The 13560-nt window shown below is 39.2% G+C and overlaps 1 protein-coding gene across 1 annotated transcript in view; it reads right to left on the bottom strand.

Annotated features, from left to right (window-relative positions):
* The window catches only part of MEI4 (meiotic double-stranded break formation protein 4), a 71725-nt gene extending 64812 nt beyond the window's left edge, over positions 1-6913 (bottom strand). The window contains exon 1 of the mRNA XM_030006057.2: positions 6848-6913. Within this exon, the coding sequence (XP_029861917.1) occupies positions 6848-6890 (43 nt within the window). The 5' untranslated portion in view covers positions 6891-6913. The remainder of the gene's footprint in view (positions 1-6847) is intronic.
* Positions 6914-13560: the final 6647 nt, after the last annotated feature.

Below are 13560 nucleotides of genomic sequence, written 5' to 3' on the forward strand. Positions count from 1 at the left end.
GAAAGGTGCTCCCCAGATTATCTTGTCTTCAATAGAAGTTTCACCCGGATATCACTCAAACAGTGTCTGTCAAGCTTCATTCTTACAAAGTCCCTTTGCAGAGCAGAGCCACACATTAAGGCAGGCAGAAAGATGTGTTACAAATGGCTTTCACTGATGGTTTATCATTTTGATATCTCCAGAGACTACTTTGCAAAAGTTTTCTGATTCACCCCCTTTTAAAAAAGGACAAATAAAGATTTGCTTTGTGCTTTATAACATGCTTTGTCAGTACTAGCATTTTCCTTTAAATTATATTCAGGGAAGTTGCAGAAGGACCATCATTCCAGTATGGGTCAGGAGATGGTATTTAACTTCAGCGTTTCATGGATGTTCAGGTGCCTTTTATCATTACCATCACCATCAATACCTTCTTTTCTATCATGCTCTGTTTATTTCTACTCACATGACATACTATTACAAAGAAAAGTCAAAGTTAGCTGTTTGACCACTAATATTTTACCACTATGCACTTTACACATTTCAGCCCACAACTCTAAATCAAGTGATTTAGAGTAAAAAAAATCCCCAATAAAAATAATGTAAGTAGTAGACAAGTATTAGTTGAGACTGAATTTCTACAGGTCAAGGAAAATTATTAGTATTTTTTCACTACTTATTACCAAACTAAAGAGAGTCACTTTTCTACTTTGTTTTAAAGGGGACTACTATATTTTAAGCAGAGCAAAAACCTTAGTGCACATGCTAATAAGACAACAGAGACAAGCAAAAGGTTCTTTCACCCTCAACATGCCAAAATGCTATTTCCTAAAGGAGATGTATCCCTAATAAATCACATAAACTATGGTATCTTACCTAATTTTGCTTTAAATCACTATCATTAAAATCTTAAAATCATTCCACCTTAACACTTAGGACATACAGTTAAGTAATGAAATTTGGATTTTGAGGGACGCCTTTTTCTCTTTAACATCTTGTACCGACTCACTTCTACAGTAGTAATGCCTTACACTGAATGAGTTTAATGAAGTACTCTTACTGTGGAGAAAAAGAATCACTCCTTTTCTGGAATAATTACTTGTAGAGATGCTGGTTTAAAAAAAAAAAAAAAAGGCAGCACAGATCACAAAGTTGGTTCTCCATAGGAACAAGACACAATCAAAACAGTTTTTGGAGAAGTAATTCTGTTGGAATCTCAAAATCTCTTGTTTAAAACCAGATAATTAATGACAAATGGTGATATACCTCCATGTATTTCCAGAAACAGTGGATTTCATGAAGATTTTATAGAGAATATACAGCTCTTTCACCTCCTTTCTATTACTGTCACTATCACCATCTCTCTTCTCTTTTCTTCTTTTATGATCATGAAAAGAGAAGTTTGTGGAAGGAAAAGCAGGATTTGTAAGAGTTGATTCAAGTTTTTCACAGTTCCCTAAAGGCATAACTGCTCTCTCAGAAACCACTGTAAAAATTCTCCTAGAAAATAACACACCGGATGACATTGTTAGAAATACAGGGATGCTGGCCAACTGTGCATTAGCAAAAATTGCACAGCAATCTGTTGCCCTCAGGAAGTGCTGCACCAAAGACCACCAAATGTGAATGCATTCTACTAAAAGCATATTGGCAGCTACAGTTTTATCAATAATATTTTTGCTCATATCAGCACAGAAATGACACCAATGGTTAGGCAGAAAAAAAGTTTAGAACCAAACCAGAAAATTTCCTTGATTGGGCCAACAACAGGAAGAAGTCACCAGCCTAATCCTAGCTGCTAACGCCAAAATATGACTGACAAGAACTGAGAGGATCAAGAATTATCCACCAAAACACATCTGGGACGCAAGTTGCTCAGTGAGAGTAACTACTTACTAACAAAGCTCACTGCGTAACGGCGTTTACTCAGTGTTAAGGAGGGAACCAGTAACCCCTTGCGAGCTCTGCTAGAAGCAGGGAGCAGCATCCTAACAACAGATACCTATGCAAGCCCTTCAATCCGCAAACTGATATGGGAAGCGCATGCAGAGGACAGGATTGGCTAACATCACTGTCAAACAGGACTGAGTCTCCCGATTTCCAACATAAGAGAGACCTCCACCCCTCTCCAGCTTTCTAACTCTCATAGAGGGAGAGGGTACTGAGGACCCACAGCCCTGCCGAGGTCCCAGCAGTGGAAGGCTGCTGAGTGATTATTCAGCTGCTGAAATAATTACGAAAGAAGTCAACTGTCCTGTACAGCTCTGTGTTAGATAACCAAGGGGAAATAAGAGGTGGTGTAAGATCCTTTAAGGACCTCAGATATAAACAGGAAACAGGATAACAGAAAGAACCAGGGTAAATCTGATTTGTAAGCACTACCCTACTCCCCCAACCTGCCAGTCCTGCTGTTTTGCAAGTGCATTTGATGCAGCAGCTCATATTACACCATTAACTACAGCAAGATACCTTTCTGCTAAGTCTCACCTTGGTTTTGACACTGTCGGCAACACGTGAAGAGGAAATAATTCCCACTAATTAGAAAAAAACCAAACCACTAGTTTCAGATGATCACCTTTTTAGTTCATTTTCTTGTCAGTCAGAAACTTCATATATTTAACTCGATGCCAAAGCTCAAAGGTTTCACATTACTAGTTAAAAAACCTAAACAATTCAAATCATTCATTGTTATTAAAAAACTGAAAACATCCGTTAAAGCCATGAAACTTGCATCTAAACTTAAATCATTCCTTAAAGTCATTTTAACAAGCTATAAAATCTCCTATTTCCAAAAAACCTGCAACCCCACAAAAGGGCCGTTTATGCACCTTGTTAGTTAGTGATCCCCGCTTTCATCCCCATAACATGTTGTCAAAGTCTGGAAGTTGAGGCCAAACACGTGACACCTCCAGGAAACAAAGCCAATTCCCTGAGCCCACTACTGGCACAAAAGCATCCCTTCCTCCCCTAGCACTCTCTCAGCTGTCAGAAGATGCTTTTCTGCCTCTTACCTCTTCATTGTTTCTTTTTTCACTGTTAACTACACAAAACTGAACAGCCTGGTCTCTGAATGCACAGCAGTTGCCCTCACTGTTGCACACAACAGCAAATTAAGTCTCAAGAGGAAAAAAAATACTCCTGGATGCTATATGGATTTTTCTACCTCATGCCAGAATTGCACTAGTGTCAACAACAGGCTGACAGGGATAACAATAATTTTCTGTCTTTAACAGAAGTGCAGGGATGACCTTTTCATTATTCCTTGCATTAGTACATGCGAACTACAGGAATCGGCCTCCCAAACAGGATTAAGCTAGAAAGTGGTGCAGTTAAGTCTGCAGTCAGATCAAAATGGACTGCTCCCCGACAAAAACCCCACTGATCTTGGTATGAACAGCAGCCTGTGCTGCACCCAGCCAACAAGGGATGAGCTACTCAGTTTGCACAGGGGAATCCTCAGCTCTAGAGCTTTTAAGAAGTCTTTCAGGGATGGTTTTGGGTAAGGGAGGTGAATAACTTTAGATAATTTACCTTTCTGAGCGATACATACAGTTTTCTGACTGACCTTGGAAACAGGGAAGTCACAAAGCGATGGGGGGAACAGGGCTAAGTTCTACTGTGATTTAAAATTATGAGGCACCTCAAAATAAAACCAAACCCTAAACTTGTTTGAAATAATTCAACATTTGAGTAATACTCATTTATGTCACAGGATTGCACACCTTAGGCATGATCTCTAACTTTGCCCATAAAATTCATGCCTAATAATGGAAGATACTTCTTCAAATGTCATAGACAAAATGTTGTCGCTTACAACAGGACATTTATTTGTTATTCAGATCATTATCATCTAAGATTGAACATTTTAAAATAGAGTAAGACACAAAATAGACTGTAACTCATTTAACTTCCAGGCCATTCAAGGGCTCAGTTTTTCACATTTGAAATAGATGGAACATATAAAAGGATTTGTCAGGACAGAAACAAATTGCAGTTGATAGGCCAAGACAGTTGAAGTTGTTTAGCCTGGAGAAGAGAAGGCTCCAGGGAGACCTTACAGCAGCTTTCCAGTACCTAAAGGGGGCCTGCAGGAAAGATGGGGAAGGACTTTTTACAAGGGCATGTAGTGATAGGACAAGTGGTAATGGTTTTAAACTGGAAGAGGGTAGATTTAAGTTAGATATAAGGAAGAAATTCTTCACTGTGAGGGTGGTGAGGCATTGGGACAGGTTGCCCAGAGAGGCTGTGGCTGCCCCATCCCTGGCAGTGTTCAAGGCCAGGTTGGATGGGGCTTTGAGCAACCTGCTCTGGTGGAAGGTGTCCCTGCCCATGGCAGGGGGTTGGAACTAGATGATCTTTAAGGTCCCTTCCAACCCAAACCATTCTATGATTCACCACTACTACACAGCTAAAAATCTTCAGACAGTCCTAAATAATAGTGTGTAACAAATATAAAAAAAATGGTTTTCCTTCCAAATTTAAGTATGTGGTCTATCTTTAATGGCATAAACATAATAGGAAAAACTGCTTTGTTGCCATGATTTTTACTTTAACTAGTCTGTCAATTACATGCTGCAGATAAAGTTGAAAAAATTACCCACATCTTTGTAACCTCATTCTGCATTACTCAATAGCAACCAAGATATTGATCCATTATAATGGAACACAAAATGGGTCACAAAATGATACGAGTGCTCTAGCGGAACTGGGCTGAGCTGCAGACACGTAAGGCCGTAACATTAAGCACCAATAAACCTGATTTAATTGGTATGCCTAACGTAATACTCTCTTTTGTGTATATAATAAATAATGATAATGGGACAGCTGCATAATCAAGATGAACTAAAGTATGTCTTGTGTTCCAATTAAGCAGCTTTTATTGTAAAAATGTATATTAGAACAAGGCTACTCTACAGCATCATTTTTAAACAACCTATACTCATAACACACAAAGATATGTAATATTGACATACTTCGTGAGGAAAAAACTCGGTTTTACTACCACAAGCCTAAACAATACCTCCAGCATGTTTTTTTTTCCTTTCTTTTTTAAAATGGACTCAAGGTGCTAAAATTATACTGAAGTAAGTATTTAAAATACGTTATGTCAAAAGCTCAAGGAAACGTGATTAAAATGTAACATGATTTATTTCTTCAAACAATTGTAGCTTTATGAGATAGACCATGAAAGTCAGACCCTTAGTAATTTACAAAGTTTCACATGTGCTAATAATATTTAATTACATAAAGTATAAATTTACAGATGGCATTTTGGACTGTGGAAAATAATCCCAGTCTTTCTATACCGCCAAGTTACAACAAGAAAGCAGCCATATCTCCTAAGTTTTACCTACTGCAATGACTGCATTAGTTCTTGAATGTAGAATTTCAAAGCAGAGTGCCTTTTTTTGAAGTCATGAACAGGTTAGAGGATTATACAGGGATTACTTTGCATCTCTTCTCTTCCCATGCTAAAATATATCAGCTAAAATATCACCATACTTCTCTCTTTTAATTTCACATTTTCAGTCTTCACCTGAATGGTTCCATTTCCACAAGTTTATAAATCTGCAAGATCAGTATCTTTCAGTGAATGAGTTTCCTTCACGTAAGTTACCACAAAGCATCTGTTGTATTTTAAAAACCTTGATCTTGGCTTTCTTAGACAAATTTTATACTGGCAGAATGAAAGATGAGACTGTTCAAAAGAAAGCAAATGTCTGGAATACAAGACAAGGAAAAGAGAGAATGGCAGTAATACTAGGAACCTGGTACTCTCAAAAGCATACCGTATGCAGTGAAGAACAAAGTCTTATATATACTATAGCTACTAACATAACTATAACCACAATTAAATACGTAGTGCCTGAATATTAGTTTATGAAGCACTGGAAGTTGTAAAAGACAGTGGACTATGGAAGTGCCTGTCAAGCATTCGCACCAAGTCCATTGAAAAGTATTTTTTACACTTTAATTCAGTTCAATGACTAGTGCATTCAAATTAAGAAAACAAACAGGAAATAAAAGAAAATTAATCATTACTTTCTTCTGTCGGTCACCAATAAAAGTGTAGAAGACCGAGCACTATGATTTCTAATTTCCTAAGGACGAGGGGATCAGAAACAGTCATTTCAATTCAATGACGTTAGAAATAATCAGTTTCAGGTAAAAATTTTGGTAATTCTTTAACAATTCTTTGATAATCCCTTTGTATTGTATCTGCGTATTTAATGGAACTGTGTTTTAGCAAAACATCAACTGCATTCCAGCATCTATCCAATACAACTTAGCAACAACACCTGTGACTTGGGTGAAATGAGTCGTAGCCTATTAGAAAAGAACACCAAGGCCCTGAACACACGTCGGCAGCAGTCATTCATGGCTTACCGTCTTCGCTAATAACAAGAGGCGCAACTTTCACGGGAGGGCTGCCATTTCCAAAAGCCAAATAAAACAAGCCGAACAAACCGAACCTTTCTTCAGGAAGCCCCTCCCGGGACACCCCAGACCGCCCACGCGAGGCCTCCCGCCGCTGCCCGCCAGGAGAATCCTCCACGGGCGGCCCGACCCCGCCGGCCCGCCTGAGGCGCCCGCTCCCCCTCTGCTCTCCCAGGCCACCCCCAGACCTCCACCCCCAGACCACCTCCACCCCCAGACCTCCTCCGCCGCCAGACGCCGGGTTGACAAACACGAAGCACGGCCCCAAACGCAGCGACGGCCGCGGCCGGGGCAGGCAGCCCGCCCTGCACCGCGCCGCCGCGGCGGGCCGGGGGCATCTCCTCAGGCCGCCGCCTCCCGCCCGGAGCCCTCGCCCGGCCTCCCTTACCGCCTCCCCGGGCAGCCCTGCCGGCCTCGGGCCCCGACCCACCTGCAAGGGCAGCCCCGCGGCGGGGGCCGCTCCCCGGCTCCATGGCGAGGCGCAGCGGCCGGCAGCCGCCCTCACGGGCGCCCCGGGGCTGAGGCGGGGAGGCCGGAGCTCACGGCGCCCGCGGGGCCCTGCCCGCCCCTCGCCTAGGCCCCGGCCCCGGGGACGTCGGTGGGAGCCCTCCGCCCCAGGCCCGCCTCGTCCCGCTCGTGTTTCTCTTGGTGCTCCCGCTCGGCCTGCTGCGGGCGGAGGTGGCAGGGCTCACCGTCGCCTCGGTCACCTGAAAGGACCCCGCACGCTTGTCCGCCGATCTATGGGCGATCTCAAATCCGCCGCGTTTCTAGTGCTATAAATGGCGGGAAGGTCTCCCGAGCCCTTTTGTTGGATTCATCTTGGTCTCCTTAAACATTTCTTACGCTCCGCTATCCCAAGAGCAAATCGGATCGTAACCGTATTTCTTTCACAGCATATTGGAAATAAGCTGCCTTTTAGCTGCAACACTGCGATGAAAGCTCACCAGTTAACTTAAGAGATTAGTTTTGTGTGTAAAATCATATTCTTTACGCAAACTCTGCTGAAGAGGCTGTGTTAAGACCTTCTTGGCCAGAAACGGAGTCTCTTCAGGTGAGGAGGGTGAGGAGGGCAGACAGGAGGAGAGATAAGAAATTAGTAATAAAGTCAGGTGCATTAGGTGCCGTTAGCCTTATCACAGTGTATCTTGAGGAGAGGGGCATTGACCTTTCTAAACACGGAAGTATTCAGATGTGACAAACATTACTATATACTTTTAAAATTCTCATCCCCATTTTTTGTTCCTGGATAATCTAAACAGCTTTATTTTTAACGCATTAAATTAATGTATTAAAAAAATAGCTATTTTTTATCAAAATACATAGTGGTAGGCTTCCCAGCTAATGCACTTAATTTTTTTTTTTTTTTTAAATTGAAAAACAGATTTACCGTCCCAACTACAGAAAACCGTTAACACACTGGAACTTTCATTTTAGACTTCAAATGATAAAAATAAATTAGACTGAATAATTTAGAGACTATTTTCATTCTGACAGCACTACTTATTTCTCAGTGAAACCCAGGGGAAAAAATAACAAAACATTTTCCAGCCTTTTATTACGGTGACATATCAGCAGCTACACTTTGTTTATCATTTTCTGCGCATCTTTTGTGCATGTAAGTGATGCAGATGCTTTGCAAAGTGGACAGTCATTATGTAGAGCAGCACATCCATGTTTTCACATAGTCTTTTCAACTGTGACTGAAATAAAAGATTCAGGGACATCAGTGCTTTTACCTGCAAACCTGGCATTCAGCTCCAGAGAGCTGAATCTGAAAAGCAGAATTAGGCAGAGGCAACATTATTACTGTTCTAAAAAATAAAGTGTCTGCTTTTGTGTGAGTACCAGTCCTACTCACAATTGTAGGCTTACTGAGAGGCACCTAACAATCCTGAGACCTTCTACCATTAAACAGCTGCCTGGAGGGATGTTTTTCGCTTGATTATTTTGGACTTAAACATCTAAGAGCTGCATAAATTTAGTTTTAGATACACAGCCCCTCCCCCCCCTTTTTTTTCCCCTGGATTTGGAGCTAGGAGTAGTTAAAAGGAATGTGTCTTAAACTTATAAACTTACTGTATGCAACTTTCCGAATACCAACTAACACCTTTTTACAGTTTTTAGGTTTGCCTTTAAAATAAATTGAAGCATCCCAATATTTTCAGGGTGGAAAAAAGCTTATTTGCCCCCCCCCATTAACAGAGCATCCCTAAGGACTTTTTTAGTCATCCAAAAGCAGCAAAATCTGGGCACAATCAACTGCAGATTCACTGAGATGCGTGATCCTGTTCTATTGAAGAACACTTTTAAAAACTAATGTACAGAACTTGTATTAACTTTATGCACTAAATATTCCCAGTGGTTACATAATCTAACATTACTTTTCCATAAATGAACAGTGTGTGTGTGTGCACATGCATTCATGCACGTGTGCAAATTAATTTTATATCCAATAAATAAAAAATAAGATACAATTCCCATTTCCATATCCAAATGTAGGATGATTAGCACTGTATGTAGTCTCAAGTGAATCAACAGTAAAATCAAGCTTTGATTTGAAATAAGCAGTTTGTAGATCATGAAGGAAGCTGATTCTACTAGTTGCAGATAAATTCTTTTGATCTCGGTTTCTGAAGATGCCTTTTGATCTCAAGAACAGTCAAAGGATATATTCATGGCAATAGGTCATAGAAAATAATTAGCTGCTTTTATTAATATTTAAATATAAAAGCAGTGCAGGTATTTAATCACATTAGAGGTCATGAATTCTCTGTATTTCACCAATCCACATGCTGAATAATTCCAGACAAGTCAGTGGTCAACTCGGAACAAACTCCAAAAACACAGGCTTCAAACAGTTGTTAAAAGTAAATGGATTACATTACGGTCGAACAGGCAGGCCCTGCTCTTACTGGCTGCCTACAATATCAACAACAATTTGAGCAAACAAGAAAGAATAACTTTTCATTTGGAGAACTACAATCTGTCAGAATTCATCAGATATCTTTATATTTCAATGCATCTCAATTTACCTGAGAGCTGGAAGTATCTGAAAATATGTATGTAATATGCTGTCTCAACTGTTGTAGTTTGCAATTTTGTTTAGCTGATGTGGGGCAAGAGATACACTGTCTTGAGAAGAATGGGTGAAAATCACAAGCAGGAACGTCAGTGTCTTCTCATTTGAGCTTTCATTCTTCTGTGTTACAGTGCTATATTTAATTAAAAAAAAATTTTGGCATCATGTTTCTTCATTACTCAGCATCATGCTCTTTTCAAAATAGATTATAATATGTTTGTGATGGTTCTATTTTGTATGTAATTCTGATGACAGAAACACAGTTCAAGTAGTCCCTTTGATCATAATCTGCAATTCTAAACAAATCATCTGATTTAGGATGTTCAGGGAGTTATGCAATGACTTCTTTGTTACTGTTCAGAAATAAAGCATTACCATCAGGAAAAAAAAGATAACACTTCAGCATCTGATGCTATGAAAACCTCATGCTACAAAAGCAATATAAAAAGTTAGACACAGTATGAGGAGAATAGGGAAACAAAACTTGCTACCATTAAGAGGCAACATACTATCAGTTATGATGGTGTGCTCTGTTACGAATAGATACTTTACAGTGCTTTATTTAAATGTTATCACTTATGTAACACTGTAAAATTAGATGTATACACAAGATAATGACAACAGATTCCATTCTTTTCTATACAGCACATACTAAAGAAAGAAAACCTTTCCCTCAAAGAATTGCACCATCTGGAAATCAATACTAAAAGATTCCCACACCACCAGGTAAGAAAAAGGGTAGAAGTGTGTTAGCAAGTAATCAGAATGATAGTCATACTTTAGTGTAGAGTTGTTTAAAAATGAATGTGACAATATAACGGACAATTTTCTGCATTTGCATTTCGTCATTGATCTAAGACTACCAAAAAACTGTTGTGAGAGCTTTTTTTCCATTTTCCCTATATAGGACAACAGACATCGGGAAAGAAAGAAAAATTAAAGTAAGGACATATAAAAAGAATTTTCATTTAATTTAGTACTTTTTATTGTAATTCCACAAGGTTTTCTTTATGAAGTTTATAAAAAAAGCAGAGAGAAGAGGTAATTGCTATCAAATAGCTATCCTAGGATATACAAAATTTAGATTACACTTCTACACACAGGGCTAGAATCAAAGAGCATCTGAACAGTTCTGAACTGCCTGGTAGTATAGAAAATTAAGTGCATTAAAATATCCACAAAGGACAACGTAGACATTTCCTCATTTTGTGGAAGCTTATATTGTTTACACACGCTCCTTGCACACAGGTGCACACATAACTAGTGATTAACAGACCTATTCTTATAGACGAAGCAGTCTGGTTTAGTCTTCAAAATTGGGGTAACTTCTCCCCTCAAAAGGACTGTACTGTGCTGCTATACCGTGAGTACAGTTCAGCCATGTAAATTGTCACCATTTCATTCACTTAAAAGGAGTTTTGTCAGTTTGGTCTAATTGTAAATGTGTCCCTCGGATTTTAACAAGCTTAAACCATTAATTCATTCGTTTTTCCTGGTGTGAAATGTAGGCTTCAGGTTAAATTATTAAAAATGTAGATTCTTGGAGCCCAGAATTCCTTGTATCTAGCAACTGTGGAAAGGAGATTGGAGAAAGAAAAAAAACTCCTCAGAAAAACTTAAATATTTTAGACTAGTAAAATGAATTTCTAATGCAATATGTAGCATAAATAGAATAGGTCATATATAGAGGTATACACACATAAATATATATATATACACATTTAGACAGATGGATAGATAGATGGACAGACAGACAGACACATAGCTAGATACAAATGATGAAGTGAAACAGGTTGTGGTAAAGAGGCAGAGAAAGTAATTTTTTGTTATCTGATTAATATGTTTCAACTATAGCAACTGGCTTCCAAAGATAAAACACTTTGTCTCCTCCACACACAACTTTCCTTCCCTCAGAAAAATCCCATCACATGTCCTAGTTCAGTTGTTACCGAGCTTTACAGCTGAAGGGTGAACATAATTTTAACAGATCAAGGGAGCTACAATCAATACTGTATCTGCTTTGAAACTCTTATCCTGTGCTTCCTGGGGCTCCTGGAGCCCATCAGGGAAGAGCAGTGGACCTGACATAAATCCTTCTTTCCAGCAGCTGGGCTGTTGCTGCAGAAGAGAAGAGCATCTGCTTACAGCATGAGAGGGTCACATTCCCATGGTTCGCATGTCTGAAATAAAAAGGTGGTGATCTACAAATGTGAGCATCAGTAGATGCGAATGAAGATGCCATTTAAAACTTGCATGGCATGACTCAAGTGACACAATTTCCAATTCAAATAAGTTCCATACAAGTTATGTCTTGATGCAGCTGTCCAGAAATCTGAAGGTCCCTACATGGGCCTCAGGCCGCGGATTAGAACCACAAAGGCTGGGCTCTGCATATTTTAAGGGGAGAATATTGCACTTGCCCATAGGTCTCCACAAATATCCATTCCACAGGAGGATTTAAGAGGCAATCACCCATCTGTCAAAATGTGTGTGCTATCTTCAATGATGTTTCTGCTGAATGAGTAGAAAACATCAGAAGAAAATAAATAAAAAAAAAATTGACAAGATTGCCAATTGTGTAATTATTAAGAAAACTAATGGTTAGACGGAATTAGCTGCAATGAAGGTGAACCTAAATTTAATGATATATGTCATTGTGGAACTAGACCAAGTTGTCATGATGTACATCATCACTAAAACCCTTGTTAGAGGGAAGGATGCTTCATTTAAATCCATGAAAACTACTGTATAAGTATAGTTCATAAAACGAACTAAAAGCAGTTCTGACTAAATTCTATTTAGTTTAGTTCTAGCGAAATTCTAGACTTTTGTTGAAATATTTCACTATTTGATTTGTCAGTTATGATATATAAAATCAATGCAGTTTTTCATTTCAACTGTAACATTCAGTTGCTCTTTACTATAAGCTTGATTGGTTGTATAACTCAAAGTCTCAAGGATTTGAGGAACAATGAAAGAAAAAGCAGCAAGTCACCAGAGTGAAATTCTTATGTAAGTTTCTTCGATAATTCATATCTGAGAATAAAGAAATCTGAGTTCTGTGGAGTACATGTGATACTTGATATATGTGCTATATATATAATTTCTTTAAGGTCTGTAAGAAAGTTAAACTGAAGTTTAATCAGAAGTTTTGCTCTGCACTGGTCTGTGAGAACCTAAGGTGAAATTGGTCCAAGAAATGTATTTATGGAGATAATCCTCTTGTACTCCCATGCACCTTGCATTTAGAGGGGAGTTATTTTCCAATAGCTTTTATAATTTTCATTCCTTCTTCAACTCTACTATTTTATTTATGCTTTATCGCCTCATTCTACACACAGATATGTGCGTGACTTCATTGAGAGTCATGCACATATGCACATATTTCTCTCAAGGGAAAATGTGGCCTTTAATAAATATGCAGTGTGGCACAGTTGTGATTGAGGTAGGCAGTTTTAAGATGCATAACTTGATTATTTCAAAAACAGATTTCTTCAAACATGCCAAAGGCAGGTATATGTCAAACTAAAAGTTACGTGAATTGGAGTGTAAAAGGGCAACCTAAACATTTTTCAAATTATGCAGAAGTCTGTTTGCTCATATTCCATAACTCAGAACCCGCTAGACTGGATTTTTACTACACTTTCCTAATAATTCATATTTGGGTAGTGAACAAACATGAACAATATTAGCACAACATATCATGTTCTTAAACCTCTAAACGTCATAATAGAAATACCTTCTCAACCATAATTATGGCCATTGCCAGTGAGATGCTATAAGAAGTAAAAAAAGACATTTTCCTCTTTGTTTCCTCATTTGAAATGTTTATTTATGTATTATTCCCCATGCTACGTGCATTTGCATAGAGGCATTTAAGTTGGGCCCCCGATGAAGCTGGTTTACTGGCTGGAGTGTCTGGAATTCCTTTGTGCTGCTCTTCAGGTGCTCCCTGCTGACCTGTGATCCCCCTTCAGGCTCTGGGCATCTATTGCTGGCACTGGCATCAAACTGGTAGGAGTGGGATGGACTGAGGTTCCTCCCCTCTGGCAACTTTAAAGCCC

The sequence above is a fragment of the Aquila chrysaetos genome, chromosome 2 (genome assembly GCF_900496995.4).
Source record: "Aquila chrysaetos chrysaetos chromosome 2, bAquChr1.4, whole genome shotgun sequence".
NCBI lineage: Eukaryota > Metazoa > Chordata > Aves > Accipitriformes > Accipitridae > Aquila > Aquila chrysaetos.